The 17,672-nt window shown below is 39.7% G+C and overlaps 1 protein-coding gene across 3 annotated transcripts in view; it reads right to left on the reverse strand.

Moving 5' to 3' along the window:
• Positions 1 to 17,672, reverse strand: part of CTNNA3 (catenin alpha 3) — a 546,120-nt gene that overhangs the window by 46,350 nt on the left and 482,098 nt on the right. For all 3 annotated transcript variants that reach the window (XM_050898633.1, XM_050898634.1, XM_050898635.1), the window contains one exon: positions 17,089 to 17,270. In XM_050898633.1, the coding sequence (XP_050754590.1) occupies positions 17,089 to 17,270 (182 nt within the window). The remainder of the gene's footprint in view (positions 1 to 17,088; positions 17,271 to 17,672) is intronic.

The following is a 17,672-nucleotide window of genomic DNA, read 5'->3' on the forward strand; positions in this document are numbered from 1 at the left end:
AACGACATTCCCCTGCTTCCTCCTTCTCTGACACAACACTAATCAGAAGCACACTATCTCCAGAATACCACACATTCCTGGGGGTAGGCATGTAGGACAAAGTGTGCTCACAACCCCCCTCCCCTCCTCCTTTACAGCTTCGGTTCTATTTTATTTTGCGTCTTAGTATGTTGATGACATGTGGCCTTTCCATAAATCTAAAGATGACCTCAATGACAACGTCACCTACTTCTTTTAAGGGAATAATAGAGGTGCATATGTAGGGATGATCTCAATGGTCTGTGAAACAAGTATGACTACAGCAGATATCTTTAAACAATAGCTTTTCAATAAGTTTACCATGAAATGAAGATACCCCACTGAACTCTGAAACTCCATTAACTCTCACCCACGCAGGGTATACTGAACAGTGTCACTCCTTCCCTCTGCCATCACAGAGCACCCAGAACTAGTGGAATTGTTTGATCCACTACTTGCCGACAATAAGGATAGCTCTTAGATGACCTTAACAGTTCAGGATTGAGACAGGTACGGGAAAAATGTTGTGAAAGAAAATCTTATATTTGCAATCTGTGATACAGATCCCTCTACATTTCTACCTTTTGCCATCTTCTACCAGCTCAGGTAACAGCCGTGATGCAATCCTGCAATAAAGAAATCATGGTATTACTGCTGTTGGACGTATGCTGCATTAAGACTACATTTGCGTGACCTGGATATTCCCAAATACCCATATCATGTTTACTCACATTAAGGTCACACACTCTCCATATCCCCAGATACTGACCTCCAAGTGGTCAACTGGCTATGGTCATTCTGCAAATCAGCCTTGAAGCAGCAATAATTCCCCTGACCACACGGCCTGTGGCAGACAGAAGGGCTTCTACTCTGCTTGTACTTCAACCTGGCTGATGAAAACAAGATCTGGTGCAGGGAGGCAGCACCATGCTCTGAGCAGGTCTTACCATATTTGTGTGAACAGTGGCCATGTGGCTTACAGAAAATCTAGCACTACAAGCCAGTCCATCCAAACACAAGCTTTGTCCATCATTTCTCATTTGACCTTCTTTCCAGCAAACCAGAGGTATGTCTCTACACAGAACACAGGCCATGACAAGGGAAATGCCACCTTTATACTAAGAAAGATGAACGGTGCTCTCAGCTGGTGTGAGGGCAGTCAGGAGTTTGGGCCAGAGGCTCGGTATGGGCATACCTCTTTCTGCCCTACAGTATTATGCCTCAAAGGTGTAAAAAATATAGTAGGATGGAGAGGCAAAACTATTTGCTAAGCTTTATGAACAGTAGTACTACATCAGGTCTGAGGCATGCTATAAGAAGCTGAATGCCACTACCAGTGCCATTTTAAGGAGAAAGAAAGAGTTTTTATCCCCAAAGGCACCAAAACAGCAGCTGCCAAAGGCACTGAATAAAAAATGTGTCTTAAAAAATGCTGTACGGTGTTGAAGAAAAAAGTGTGAAAACCATTGGCAGGCTGTGTGAACCCTGAAAGGTCCTGGTTTAATTAAAAAAGGTTGGAACAGACTCCAGTCATATTTTTAGCAGAAAACACAGCAGTTCAGCACTGTTCTGTTGTTCAGCATGCTCCCAAGGTGAGCATTTGTGAACAGTTTTTCTCACAAGTATGCATATTCAAAAAAGAAAACTAAACTAAAAGGATACTAAATAAAATAAATCATACAGAAAATACAGTAAGGCTGCTTGTAGCCCTGCAGCTTCTGGGAACAATTATATTTTATTAGATGGCAACTCTATCCTAGCTTGACTCTTGGCCATAAAGAAACCAAAGGTTCAACTGAAATTATTTCCTGTGGATTGATCACTCGGGCAGAAGAAAGTTAGACATTTGGTAGGGTGAACAGGGGGAGGAGAAACAATACAGGTGAATTGATTTTATGAAGATGAAGGCCTCATCTCTCTGAAATAACCATGGCTTCATCTGCACAGAGGAGGGTGACTACAGCAAGTGCTACAGTGCTGTCAAACAACTGGTCTGTAACCCAGTTAAGGGAAGAGGGGAAAAGAACAGTAAAATAATCCTTTAGGAAAGATTAAAGTCATATACTGAAAAGACAATTCTAGCCATACTTCTTCTGCCCACCCTGTAACGTACTTCTGATATACCAAATGACCAAAACCAGACACACAATCTGGAGAGCCTCTAGCTGATTTGGATATGGCTAGGTACCCCCATAAAACCTGCTTTTTAGGGTGTGCTCTTCCTTCACCTCATCTACCTGTTAAAGGATATGGGATATGTCCAGAACATGAAGGGCCAAAGCCTAATTTTTCTCCAGTGCTTATGACTTACTGCACATGTGAATGTAAAAGAAGATAATTTGCTTCAAGTAACTGACTCCTATAAAAATACTACAAAATCTCTTTGCTTTGGAAAATACGACTTACTCCCTCGAAGTTTTTTTATGTTTTACATTCTGATAGAAAAGCCTTGAAATATGAAGTTCATAGCGTTGCTTCTGAGGGTAAAGAAGAGGGAAGAAGATGGCAGAGAAATCCCTGACTACAAGGCTTCCTTGTTCCCTCTTCTCCAGCCTGCCCACTTGCCTCCTCACTAAGATCAGAGCAGCAGTCCAGAAAATGACACCCCTTTATTAGATTCATCTCATCCTGGTAATTATGAGCAAACCTCTGAAGAGTATCTGCAAATTGTGGCGACCAGCACTGCAAAGCCTACACAGCATCACAAGCACTCTCCTTCACTTTATAAAGTAACATCCCACTGATCTGTTTCCTTTCTATTTCACTATCTGCAACTAGTGTTTGCCTTCTTTCCTTGGGTACAATCTGTAGTATCACGTTCACAAACTCTGCCTTGACAATTACTCCAGTCCTCTATTTCACAAATATCAGCCAGGTCAACAGTGCAGTAACTGCCATAAATCCATTTTTTTCACCCTTGGACAATAAATAGTCAAGAGAAATGCGGGTGTACATCATACTCTCAATGTGACTGATCTCTTGTAGAAGTAGGCACAACTTTCAGTTGAGTAAGCATTAAATTCACAGAAAAAAAAGTAACTAATATTTTATGTCAAATTTCTGGTCATAATTAATTCACTGATGTGCCTACACTTCCAATGAAGGAGCTGATAACTGCAAAAGTTTCCAGTCTTTATTTCTTGGAAACCCTCCAAAGGTTTAAGCTTCTAATTTCTGCTAATTAATTCAGGAGGAACCTGAACATATGGTGTTATAGCAAAGAATATATAGCATGTACAAAAATATAGCAAATAATTCCATAAAAATAGGCCTACATTTTAAAGGGGAAAAAAGCTGGGAGAGGTGCTTTGCCTTTTTAATGACTACTTCTTTATTTCTCTAGGAGACATTGCTGGGTGTTCTTACCCAACAACAGCTTGAGTAAAATAAACAGAAAAACAAATCTTGCATCAAGCCATTAAAGTTCAAAAGGCAGGCTCAATGACGTGCCAACTGGAGAATGCTACAAAAACTGTTACTTCCCTGAACATTATCACAGGAACAGCAAATTGTAATACGTCACTGATCATGACCTCATACCCAGTTTGGACACTGTCTTCTTGGCTTCCACTTCTGGGTGGGCCTGAGCCATCAGAACGGACTGAGAAAAGGGACAGAGGAGAAACAATTCTCCTCTGCTCCAGTTACCATGGCCCTGAGTCAGGCCTTAATGATCCTGACCAGTCTCGCCTGAGGCCTCCTCCCGTGGCCTCTGCCCACTGGCCCAAGAGCTCCATTTAAGCTCTGGCCTGCACCCCCACACCCTCAAGCCCTGACCTGAATTACAGGTATACCTATCTCCAGCTGTTTCTAGCCCTACCCTCTGGATGGACTTTGGAACTACCTTGCCAGTAGCTTGTCTCCTGGATGGACCCCTCATGCACATGCTGGAGTTTGGCTTTAGCCCCTTCTCCTTTTGCTCCCAGACGGACCATGCAGCTGCTTCACTGCTTACCTCGTCTGGGACCGCTGATGGATCTTGCTACCAGCACCCTGTGCTCCTTGCTACATTCAGATGTTGTTGGACTGAGCAGTGCTCAGTGCAAGCTTTGTCTGCACCGGGATTACCCTTGGATCCTGGCTTGCCTCTGTTAGGGAGAATCTGGCCCTTGCTGTTTGCTGACACTGCCCTATATCCTCACAACCTCAGGATCTCACTCCTGCTGTCTCAAGGACAAGGAGGAAGATGACCATGGATGGAAACTGAGCAGCCCGAGTCAGAGTGGTGGTGCTGGCTGACCCTGCAACTGAGCAGGTAGCTGTCACCTCCGGGGTACTCTGCTTCCCCTTGCTAGGGAGCTGACACCACCTCTACCCATCCCTGCTAAATGGTGAATGTCTACAGAGCACAACCTAAACTGCTGTGAGGTGGCACTGCATCTGGCTTTATGCTAGGCCTAATGCTGCTCATGCAGGTACAGTTTTTCCTTGGTCTGTCATGCCCAAAGGAGACTGCCCTCCCACAGGCTTCCCAGCTGCCTATGAAAACTGGCCTGGAAGCTGTTAAATTACTGCCTGAACCCCTTGTGCTTTACACTCCTTATGTCTCTGTTGGCAGGAGCTAATACTTGGGAGTCCTGAACTCACTTTGTCCTCTAACTATAATAGTCCCTAAAGATGAAAGGCAAAAGATGGCTCTTTCTGGCACAAGAGATACAATCTTATTTTAATGACAAGTTGCATTTGCTGTAATGTACGCTGTGACTTTGTAGTTGATTTGCTTCTAGTCCTGGATGGATTTATACTGATGGGTAGACAGATCAGTTTACCTGCCTTATTCATGATTTTGCTCTATTTGAGTATGTCCCCATTTTATTGTCTTTGGCTACATACATGACGTTAGTTCCTCAACCTCCTTGCCCAACCAACAAACATCTCTTTATCCCTCCACTTTTTCGCCTCAACTTTTATGCTAAGGGTTGTAATACTGGTATCAAGAAGCACTAGGTACCCTGAAATAACTGTTAGACTATTTGTAAGATTGCTAAAAATGCAACGAATTGATTGAAAACTTGCAGAGGAGTAGAGGAAAAATAGCGAATTAGCAACAACTGTTACTCATCTGATTTCTGGAGGACCCACTGTTTTCAAGGAAATACTAGTTATACTTAGAGATATTGAGACAGGGAGGTCTAAAAATATTTAGTGCTCCTATTAGTATACTGTTTTGTCCTATGTATATAATTTGTTTACCTACACATGAGATATAACTAACATGTCAGCACAAAGGATTTATACAGAAACAGTAGAATTAAGAGGCTGTTTAAAATGGAACACATTTTCTTGGTCTTAAATTTATAAAATTCTTTTAGGATGTGGAGCATTTAATTGCTCTAATCAGAGGAATTAATCTTCACAGCTTCCATGACTACGAGGCATTCTACAGCATGAAAGAAACGCTTTGTACAGTCCAGCAGTAAGGCAACTGAAAATATCATAAAAGCAAACCATTACCAGAATTTTTAAGTTAGAGTTTTACATAATTTTTAACTAGATGACTAGTAGAATTCTCTTTGAGAGAATATCTGAATTTCTGCCTGTATATATGAAATTTAAGAGTTATTTTCTATTCCAGCTGGCAAGTGACTCTTCCAATCAATTAAAACATTCTTTTAAAAGAAATTCATGTCTACATGAAACAGGCTCCATTTCTGAGCCCTGCTACTTGTATCAATACCTGGTTTTCTTGCAGGAAAAATAAGAATTAAAAAAAATGGTTTGCAAGCACTGGCAATATAAAAGTTGAAATTAGGAAGGTCAAATGTCAAGCTAAAATAATTTTTTGCCACTTTTCTATCAGAAGTCTAAGTGTAACCATTAAGCTCGATAATCAAAAAGCATTATGTTCATGTTCAGTTTTGATCCAAAGACATGAAAGTTGCACAGACACAAAGAAAGTATCTTTTTAAAAAAATAGTTGTTAAATAAAAGACCAAACAGTGAATGCCTCACCCTTCCAAGGAAAGAGGCAATTAGAAAAACAGTGAAATAATTACAGATGCTTATAGTGTAGGAAGATATCAACAATGTAGTTACATCACTGAGAGAAGGAAAAAATAGTAACAGAACATCCTTCTGTCCTGATCTTTTGCTGAAGAGCTTGCTTTTTCCCAGTATGACTGCGCTCTCAGTTTACAATTTCAGGGACTTAGAAGTCTATCGTTCTCCCCATATAGGGGAGAAAACATCAGCTCACACAGATCCAACAGTGATTCAGTACTAGAACAGTTCCTGCAAATTTTGTGAAATTAGCTTACCCCAAACTAATCCTTTTCATTAAAGGCTTACTCTGAAATCGTAATTTAACTCACAGATCAGCATTTTTCTTTCTTTCCAGAACTGGAAGCATAATAGCTTGAAGAGAAGATCAGGATTCAGAGAAGACATAAGCAACTGTCTATGCAGCAATTTAATAACTAAGAGTTACTAGGTAAATTGTATCATATGTTAACTGAATTATTTGAAAGCTAATAGCATTCATGGGTGAACTTAAGTACCTGCTGTATTCTAGAAGCTTTTAGTTTTGAGCAACACATTTGTAACTTAAAACTTTAGAATCAATGTGAGAGACTGGGAAGAAACAGTGACAATAACGTGTGATTAAAAGTTCAAAAAAGCAGAAGCTACTCATCAGATGTCACAGTAATTAGTACCATGAACTTGACACTGTCCTGGACCCACTGGAGGACATGCTAGGCATCTGCTGCCAAAGAACTTGTAAGCTAACATAAAAGAAGAAACAACAGACAGCTCCAAGCTAGTCTTCAAGTCCATCTTCAAAAAGTTATGGAGGATCTGCAGACCTACAGGCTAAGGCCTCACCTCAGTTCTGGGGAAAATTATGGAGCAAGTCCTCATGGAAGGCATTTTGAGGACAGGAATATGATTAGGAAGGGCAAAGGGCAAATTGTGGGTCTGCCAAATCAACCGCCTTCTGTGATGAAATGGCTAGTTCTGTGGATGTGGGGACAGCAGTGGATGTTGATCACCTTAACAAAGCTTTTGAGTCTCCCACAGTATCCTTGCAGACAAACTGAAGACATGGCTACATAGGTGGACTACAAAGTGGGCGAAAAGCTGGCTGGACTGTCGGTCTCACAGTGTAATGGTCAGTGGTTCAAAGTTTAACTGATGAATTGTTCCAAGCCACGTTCAACAGTGGTAGTGGGGCCAATGCTGTTTAACATCTTCATCAGTGACTTGGATGACGGGACTGAACACACTCTCAGAAGTCTGCAGATGATACCAACTGGAGGTAGTGGTTGATACTTGAATGGTTGGGCTGCCATTCAGAAGGACCTCAGCAAGCTGAAAGAATGAGCTGACAAACCTTTTAAAGCTCAACAAAATAAAACACATACTCCTGCACCTGGAATGGAACAACCCCATGTATCAGTGCAGAGGCAGAACTAATTCGTTAGGTAATAACTTTGCATAAAATGACCTAACATGAGTTAGCAGTGTGCCCTTGCACAGTGAAGGTAAACCACATCATGGGCTGCATTACTAAAAGCATAGCCAAGAGGCTGAGAGAAGTGATGGCTCTGTACTTGGCCCTTGCAAGGCTGCATCTTGAGTACTGTGTCTAATACTGGGCCCTCAGTGCTACAGAGACACTGACAAACTGAAAAGAGTCCAGAGATTTGGGGCTGGAGCATATGATGTATTAGAGCAGAGGCTGAGGGAACAAAGCTTTAGCCTCAAGAAAAGGTGGCAAATGAGGGGTCTAATCTGCCTTCTTCCACTGCTTGAAGGGGAGGATATGGAGGACACTGACTTTTTCTCAGAGATGCACAGTAAAAAAAAATAAGGTGCATGGGACACAAACTGCAGCTAAAAAATTCCTGCTAGATGAAGATGGAAGAATTCTTTACTGTGGGTGGTGAAACACTTACAGGTTGCCTGGAGAGCTTGGACATGCTGGAATCTCCAGTCTTGGGAATTTTCAAAGCTTTACTGGACAAGCCCCTGAGCAAGTTGATCTAATGTAGAAATCAGCCTGCTTTGCAGAGGCTGGACTAGATGACCTCCAAAGGTCCCTTCTAACCCCATTTTTTCTATGAGTTGGTAGGAACAAACTGATAAGTAATGAGATGAGATGGGACTGCCGGATAGCAAGTGACCCCAGCAAACTAACATGCCTGCCAGTGTCCATTTCTCAACCTGGAGTGTTTCTGTGATGTAAAGGAGAATAATGAGCTTCCACAGTACAGCACTGAAAGGACCCATTTAAAAAAGAAACCTAGTAGGTGTTAAAGGAATAGGGTGGTATTATGAATGTTATGAGCTGACTGGAGACAGAAGCAGTACTGAGTAAGAGATGAGAGAAGAGGTGTGCTTAAGGGTTTTGACAGTGAAGGCAGGTGGTTTGTTTGATGCAGCAGAGGTGAGAATAGAAGTGTGTAAAAAGGTTGTGGTGAAAGGAACAACAGAGATGACACAAAGATGACTTGCAGGCAAACTGGATATCTAAATAATTTGAGTAATACTCTGAGTAACAGAGCCAAACTGTGGGGTTTTTTTTTGCTTGAAACGTTTCTCTTTTGGTTCTAAGACTTCATTCCACAAGGTGATTTTCACTTTGAAATATATGGTTGTATAAAATAACTAATATTTGGATAGCTTTTTTTTTTTTTTAAATTTTACTCTCAGAGGATGAATATTTAGCACTTACGTTTTAGAATTATATTGAGGCCACCAAAGTAGTGATTGCCATTTCTGATTAAATATTTGCTGGTATATGTCTTTAGGAATCAGCTGAAACTATTTTTACTATAAAAGTGGTAAAAGAGCATCCACCTGAGTATCATATGAACTATCATATTCTATGTAAGTATCATTAACAAAGACACAGTAGTACCATGCATGAAATTCAGACTCAGTCAAAATCTTTTGAGATGGGCAGGAGGACAGATACTGGATTTTTGCCTTCAAAATCCTCACTTATTTGTAAAAGTTGAATTTGTATACATTTTAGAAGCTCTGTGACATTCAGGAATAATGAGCAGTATCAGCTGATTGTGTGTTACATGATACGATTTAACCTGACACATCTCAACAATTCATCACAAATCTGAGAGACCATGTTTCTACTTGAGGGAAACAACTGCCTGAGGCTACTACTTGTAGTTCTGGCAGGACAAGCAATATCCTGCAAGTACTGCAGAATCTTAAATAACATTTACACAACTCTAGCTAATGCAATTCTGCTGCTCATTTTAACAGTAAAATTTATCTGCTTAATCTACTATGTTGTAACAAGTAAATCCTGGTGGTTCTGTTTGTCAAAGCACGTATGATAAAATACATGCAAATATGTGCAGACAACTAAATTGTACTTACCTTAGGAATAAATTTATCTTAAAAAACATCTTTATATAATTAACTCTAGTAAAAGTTGCTCTTAAGATAGAACCCTAAGGAGGGTTCACCTACTTTGCCCAAAGTAGTTTTGTCCAAAATAACTCTGTCCTTTCTGATGACTCAGCTGGACAACATCACTGTTGACAAAACTTCTACAACCTTTGGGTGATTTTTGATGAAATACTTAATTTTAAAGGGAAAGTTGCTTGTTCTTGTATGCATCTTATGCATGTTCTTTTTGTATCTTATGATGCAAACATTGAGCAGCTACAGACTCTCAAAAGCATCCCAAACTGCTTAATGAAATAATGCTGACCTATGAATTCTCTGATATGAGCAATGAGGGGAGGCAAAGGGGAAATTTTTATATGTATCTGAAGTTGAACTGTAGATGTAATGGCACTTAGTTCAGGGTTTTTAGTAATAAAGGTACCATTCTCTTTCATGGCAGTGACAAACTGGGTTGGTGACCAGGGAGAAGACTGAGTAGGAGAGCTGGGACATGTGAGCGATTTCCAGATGGGTGAGAGGAGCTGGATGGAACTGATAGAAATCCGAGGGCTAGGAGAGGCCAGAAAAAAGCAAGGAAGTCAGTGGATTTTAGGGTGCAATTTCAGAAGCATCTGGCCGCTGAAGGGAAACTAGGAGGATCATGGGTAACTCTGAAGTGGAAAGGGACACCAGGAAAGGTAAATCAAATAGTGAGCTATGGTAAGGAGCTTCATGGATAAACTCGAACAGGAACAGAATCCCTCTTCTCTCCTCTTCCATCATCATCTTTTTGTCCCATGGTCTCTTCAAATCCCAGTAACTACAGAACTGCCATCTTGACTTCCCATCTTCTTTTTAGATCCCCCCTCTTGCTTTCCCAAACAAAGACTAGGGAGAGCAGATGAATTAAGGCTGAAGACTGTGGCTGTTATCAGGTGAGCAGACTTGCTAGATTGGGCAGCTGCACCTGGTCTTAACCAAGAGTACTACACAGAAAGAAGGAGAGGTATAAGCAGAATTATATTTCGGCTTACTATAAGGATAAAGGGGGACAGCTTTTGGTGGATGACTTTGCTAGATTTATTTTTCCAAGTCTTGTCAGTATTAGAAAAACAGTAAAAATAGCAAAAAAAAATGAACTCTGGTATTGATGCCATTTTAGAAACAAATGTCAAGTATCAAGAGCAAATATGAGACATTTTCTGAACAGTTTGCTAAGAGCTGCACTTTTTTTTTTAAAAAGAAAGTGTTCGTATGGCCCATTTGGAATCTCAACAAACCTACAAAATGGGTAGGGGTAAAAGCCCAGTGATTCTCATTTACTGTTTATGCCACAGAAAACTGAAAGGGATTGTCATAGAGACTTCAACCAGGCACTGTGAATCCACAGACTGCATGCCATTAGAACATTCTGTGAAACAGCCTAGCAGAAGTCAGTTACCAGAGCTGGTCTCTCCCTGGCATACCTTTAAAATCACCTCCGACATGGTAGCAAGCTCTGCCTTGTATGTCCGAATCTCATCTGAGGACCTGGTAGTATCTTTCCTATCAGCAAAGTCCTGTGAAAAACTTGCAGTGAAGACATCCTGCAGTTCTGTTATTATGAAGGAACTTGCCTTGGCAAGCAAGACTCAAACAGTAAGGCTGTCCACTAAAACTATTCTCAAGTTCATGACAGACTTCCCTTTCTGCTTAAACCATTGACTCTTTCTTGCTACTTTCTCAATATGAATTAAAAATTCCAGTGTTCTGATCCTAAGCACTGCCTGAATTAGATACATGTTCCTTTATATGAGCAAAAGGGGATTTGTGTCTGTTTATTGGTAAATACCTTCTTAATTATAAATCTGCTGTGGCAATGGAAAAAAAAAATCCTGCTCCATTTCCACATAAAGCTTAGGGAAAAAAACCACACAACTCCAGGATTTTTCTTGTATGCTTTTAGCCAATCAGCAGAGAAATTAGAATATTTTCACCAGAATATTATTAAAACTATTACAGCAGATGAGGCAATTTCTTGCTATTTACCTCTACAGAAGACACAGCAAAAGGACAGAACATTGACGTGTGATTGACCCATGTGATTAAACAGTTTTTTCCCATAAAATTAAAAGCTCTAACTTGTTTTTAAACTTAGACAATTTCAATCAGTGAACATTCATGCTTTTGCACTGGGAAAATATAATGTGACAGGACACAAGGAAGAAAAAAAATCCAAATTACATAAGCACACATATATGTTTACACATACCAAAATCTCTATTCTTTCACCCTTCCATTCCTTTTACAGGTAATTCTGCCTGTTGTACATTCCAAGAAACTGGCAGAGAATAGAGACTACTGTGTAGCAGTGTTGCTTCCTAAGGAGAATACATATACACACACACACACACGCATGTGTGTGTATCTCCCTAACCCAATGCTGTCTTTGGGGTAATTTTGTCCACACTTTTTCATGTGTTTAAAAACACAATTCATGCCTGTATCCGAGATAAACATATAAATAAGCAGTTATTTCAAAAGCCCTGCAAGGTTTCTTACCAATAATGTAATTTGAAAATGGTTAGAAAGCTTGGGGAAAAAAGTATTTTCTTATTGAGACGAAAAACGAGTGCATTTGGGACACTGAATCAATGATGTATCCAAGCCTGTTCATTAGCTACTTGTTCAGTTTCTGTAAAATACAGCTTTGAAAAATAGTAACTCTTAAGAGTCAGAGGAGAGCTTTGAATTAATTGCTTAAAAAATTGTAACCAGCCTTTCTTAGGACAACTCTGAGTCATATATGCTGGTTGTACCCTAATGTAGTTGTTTATAAGTTCTTCAGAGTTCCTTGTTCCATGAAACTGTGTTTTCTTTAACGTCAAATCTTTGTAAGTTCTCTTTTGTTTGGGGTGAACCAACAGGCCAAGATTTAAAACTAAAATACATCGCACAGTATTTGCTTCCCAGATAGATCCTGTCCCAAATCCAAACTAGCCTCCTCTTACTCCTCTAAAAGTCCGCTTGTTCAGATGCCAGTTCTGTTCTAATTTTTCATTTAGATACCACTCATCAATACAGTGAAACAATGTCACATATACTGAAGTCTAAGCAGTGAGTTAAATTAATTGACTGCTCTACGTTTATATAGATTCTTTCCAGGAATTATGTTCACTTAAAAGCTCAATTTGAAGGAAGAAAACTCATTCATTGCCAAGACAGAAGCTATTCCTTTAAAATAGTATATTCCCACACAGCAGGACAGATGTGTTACTGCTGGAAAAGTGGAAGCTCAAAACCAGAATGAACTACTTCTATTTTGAAACCAGCAGGCCCAAGTTTTGGACTGAGTTTTCAAGTCAGTAATGGTCCCTGTACAGCTATGGCATTTCAGAAGTCAGACATCTAAGACTACAAAGGGACTTAGGTGCAACTAAGTGAACATCACAGCACTTAGATACATCTTCAGCAATCATCACATCACACACACTGCACTGTTAGACTGCGGGACACCCTGTAAATGAGAGTTAAGTAATTCAAAATAGGATCTACACAAAACAAAATGCTCGTCATGAAGTCATCTAAGATGGCCAATAGGAAAAACTATGGACAAAGGAATCCTTATATCTCGTCCTCACCCAGGAAAGAGAAGCCTTTCAAAAGCCGAAACAAGAACTGAAATCCTGCTTTCCCTTCTCCGTAACATAACCGATCAACACTCACCATGGTGGCAGAATTTGCGCCAAGTATGACTTCAGCGCATAGAAATATCAATCCATGTCTATTGCCACCTCTCACTAACAAATGTCATAATTGCTAGGCTGAAGGGTACACCGTGTGTGAGGACTATAGAAACGATGGCTTTGTGGAAAGGAGGAACCTAACATTTATCTTCCCGTCCCCAAACTATCCAATGAATATTTAACAGACAAACACATATGCAGTTTTTGGAACAGCAATTGGAATCCCTAAACACTAGCCAAGCAAACTCCTCTCCTGCACAGGGAAGTATCCACAGGATGGTGTTAAAGTATCTCCCACAATTGCCGATAATTTATAGCCTAATACTCTGGAAGTTGAAAAGTAAGTTTAAACCCCTCTAGCCAAAGAAACCAAATGTCCTGCTATCTTGAGTGAATCCCTAAGGTATCAGAAAACCAAACAAACCCTATTCTGTACAGTTCCACACAGCAGGCATTCAGAGGAGATGCAGATATGCGCTTTGGATAGATCCAGACCCAATAAGTGCTCTGAAAATGCTTAGCCCCTTTGAACAGAGAAGTGACAAAGCACCTCTCCTGCATATTCAGAGGAGGATGATAAGTGACAGGCACAAGGGAGTCGTCTCTCAGGCTTTGCTGATTTCTGCACAAGGCCAGAGGGAGAATTACAGGTTTCTGGTCAACCACTGGGGAAGCTAGCAGGGCCAAGCCAAGATGGTATTTCATGAGAAAGACAGAAATGGGGCTGCAGCTACAGGCTGAAAACATCAGCAGACCCACTGGATCCATGGCAATATAGGAACAACTTCACGCTCCTTGTTCTTTCTGCCTTATTCACTGTAGCCCCCCTAAAGAAACTAAAACTACAATCCAGTTCATTTTCAGCAAAGTAAAATTCAGGAAAGAAACCTCTACCAAATTCTCTCATTTCTAGCAGCAACAAACTTCAGTGAACAGACAGAATAAAACTGGCAGGAACTTCGTATGTTATCCCCCAACAAGCTACACATCTGGTGGAGTCCAAACGGGAACAGGGGGCCACACTTTCAGCAGAGCAAATGCCCATTATCCACTGCCTCCACCTCTGCCTGTCAGGGCCAAAGCTTACTACTGCAAATATGATGGTATTTTTACAGAATTTTTAACAGATTCCAGTAATCAATATAACCAGTTTTGCATAAACAGGCCTGATGGTTATCATGTTCATACCACCGATTAGCAGCTGCTGCTACCTGCTACAAACTTCCAACAATAGATTTCTGCTCTTGTTCAATTACTTCTCCATCTGTCAAGTATAAGTTTTCTATGACAATGATTTATAGGATGGTTCACCGCAGCAAGCTTCATCATCAAGTTTTAGTAAGCTTATGTCATGTAGCACATATAAAGAAAGCTGGAAAAATGTGTTACATAAAATTACAGTAGCCTGGCCTAGTGTCTATCCGTAGAGGACATGCTCATGAATGTTCAGTAGGATAAGAATTGTTTCATATGAGGTTCTGCAGGTCCCTTCTACCAAGACTCAAAAAAAAGCAGAGGCATCTGCCTCATAATAAGCTGCTTCAGATGGTTACTCTTTACACCAGTCCTAACTTCCACTGAGCAATCACTGATTATCGCTGGCCTTCACTGAAGTCATCCTGAAGTGTTTTTGTTAATGATCTGAGGCATACACATTAATACTTTATGCCATCATCACTCCCATTACCTTCTGTCTGAATAATGACTTATTTTGATACCAACGTTAACTTGGTTTTAGTTGAATATATAACTGTTGCATAAATGTTCAGGATAATACACACATGCAAACACATTAAGATGCCAAGATGACCTTGAAAAACTAAAGCTTTGGAAAGCACTCATTGAGATTAAATAAAAATTAATGCAAGATAATACATTTGAAGGAAAACAGAAACCAGCTTAGGTAACAAGTGACCCAAATATGGAAATTTACTATTTGCCTGAGTGGCTTCTGATGTAACAAATACAAAATGTCAGAATCTTTTATTTCTTCCATGGCCAAGAACTTGGAATTACAGACTGGAGAGATCAAACCCGAAGGTGAGCTGGTGCTTGCTGCAGCCTCTGCACTATTCATCCCCAGATTTTCACAGAGAAAGAAGTGAGAAAGCCACCTGTGTTCCTCAGCACTTAACTGCCACCTTTGATACAGCAACAATAAGAAGAAGGGGAAGATCCACAAGAGTTCACCTATTGTTTAGATAGATACAAACCTTCATTTTACAAGCCTTTGTCTGGCATCATTAAGGAGGAAACAAAACTTGAAAACATATTGCTGAAGGATGTATTCAAAACCAGCTTTAAAAAGATGTGAGGTAAAGTTATGTAAGATACAAAAGTATCTTGTAAGACCGTTACTGTATATATAGTATTATAGGGTGACCTTGGTTTCTGTTACTAAGTCCTAGAAACGGAACAAAAGACTTGGTAGGATAATCCTACCCCCAAGAAATTACAACTTAAGCATCAAACACATAATACAGGAGTATATACTTGCATACCTCAAATTATAGTCTAAACATCTATGAAGTAAAAAAATTAATACATTTCCTAAAATTTGGAAGAGAATGATCAAAATCCATCTTCCAATAATGTAGTTCCCCACCGTACTCTGAAGTAAAGACTAGGATTTCCACTCTCTCTTCCCAACAGATTTTAATTTTACCTTCAAGTAAGTTATTTTCCCAGAGTCATTTTAGAGTTCTCCATGGACTCTCTGGATATCAGCAACACGGGACAAGAGCTGCTCTTCAACTCGAAATTGCATATTATGCTGTGTTCAACTGAGAGCCACATATGCAAAACTAAGACTATGAACTGGCCTTGTTAATCTTGATTAATCTAAAGCTAATAATTTAAAAGAATTTTGGTGATGGAGGTGACTTTAATTGTAAAGACTGACTTTATGGCACAATATGTTCTTTTTCAAAGGTCTCAATACAAATCATATACTCTTAAAAAGAATAAAAGGATTGCAGAGTTCAACATGCAGGTCTTTAAATCTCTCTCACATGAAGGTGAATTTGGAAAGTGCATGATAAAATGCAACAACTGTCTTCCCCAGAAAAGGCCTAAGCCAGACCCAGGCTTTGTTAGCTGGTTCAGCTCTATGCAACTCTGTTAATTTACACACCTGAAGAGTTTGTCCAAGAGGCTTAGATTTTTCTTCGTATCTTGCATGAAAGGACTTCTTTTATGAGACATGAAGTGTCTTGCAAGAGTGGTTGTGTTTTAAGGCTTCACTTACCTATCAGCAACTATTTTATTAGTAACCAGATGGGAGGGAAAAAAAACCCACACCAGTACCTCCCTTTGGTACAATTAATTTGATGAAATTTACTGAACATTTATTCAGTGCATGGCAGAAAAAGCTCCTGAACTTAAGATTGTTTCCTGTATACAAGTATCATAGAACACGTACTGGCAGCAGAGAGAAATACCAGCTTTGAAAGCTATCTGCTATAGGACACGTCATTCGTTAGAATTACATAGAGCAGCGTGATACAGTTCTGATGAAAGCAACACCAAGTAATGTGATATAAAATATGCATGAGTCTGAATGTGTACTGCCAGACATATGCTCTGTACAGTATGTTTTATGCTTGACAGCATGGTATGGTACAAGTAGAAAGAACAACAGATGAGACAGAACTACAGCTTAAAATCAAGATTATTTTGTTACTTTTTCCCTTTCATTAAGAGCAGATATAAAGTGCTAAAAAATGTGCAAAAACCTCAACCAACCAAATGAATAAAAGGGGACAAATAAAAAAAAAAAATTAAGGACAAGCATCGTTCAAAACTTCAAACCTCCCTTCCAACATTTCACTACTACTAGCTAGTGTGGTAAAGCTAACTACATTAGCTTAGCCACTCAATTCTGTAAAGCTGCTGTCACCTGACATTAAGAACTCAGTATTTCCTGCCATAACAATATGACAATGGCCTCCAACGTTTATAAATATTGAAGACCCTTTTTTTGCATAATTACCTTGTGAAGTCAGTCATCTCCATCATAATCACACACATCCTCTTGGCCAAAACAATGATGTCATTGCTGGTATCATCCCATATTTCAATCTCTGCATCAAGCTTACTCTTGACTTTTTTGAAGTCAGCCACTTGCTCAGCTATCTTTTCCTTTTCAGCCTCTGGCAGTTGAGTCATCTTGGCCTGAAACATAAAATAATTTGATCTGCAAAACATCTATGTCGGAGCGTTGTTGTTTTGGTTTTTTTGGTTTTTTGGTTTTTTGTTTTTTTTTTTTTTTTTTACACAAAATCACTGGATATTATTAAACATATAGTTTAAACACACTGTGGCCTGAGCCAACTGTTCCAGCCTGAGCACTTCTGAATTTCAAAATCTGTATGCTATCATTGGGTTGGGCCAAATAAATTACCTCAGAGTAATGGGGACAGTGGTGTCCATGAAACCATTAATATTAACGTAGCAAGAGAAAGAAGAATAAATTCTTCCAAAGAGCCTTTATAAAATATGACTGATAGATTTTCCTTTTTCTTAGGGATGAAGGAGCCTAAGTGTTTTTAAGTACGATATATATGCAAGTTACAA

Source organism: Gymnogyps californianus, chromosome 6 (genome assembly GCF_018139145.2).
Source record: "Gymnogyps californianus isolate 813 chromosome 6, ASM1813914v2, whole genome shotgun sequence".
NCBI lineage: Eukaryota > Metazoa > Chordata > Aves > Accipitriformes > Cathartidae > Gymnogyps > Gymnogyps californianus.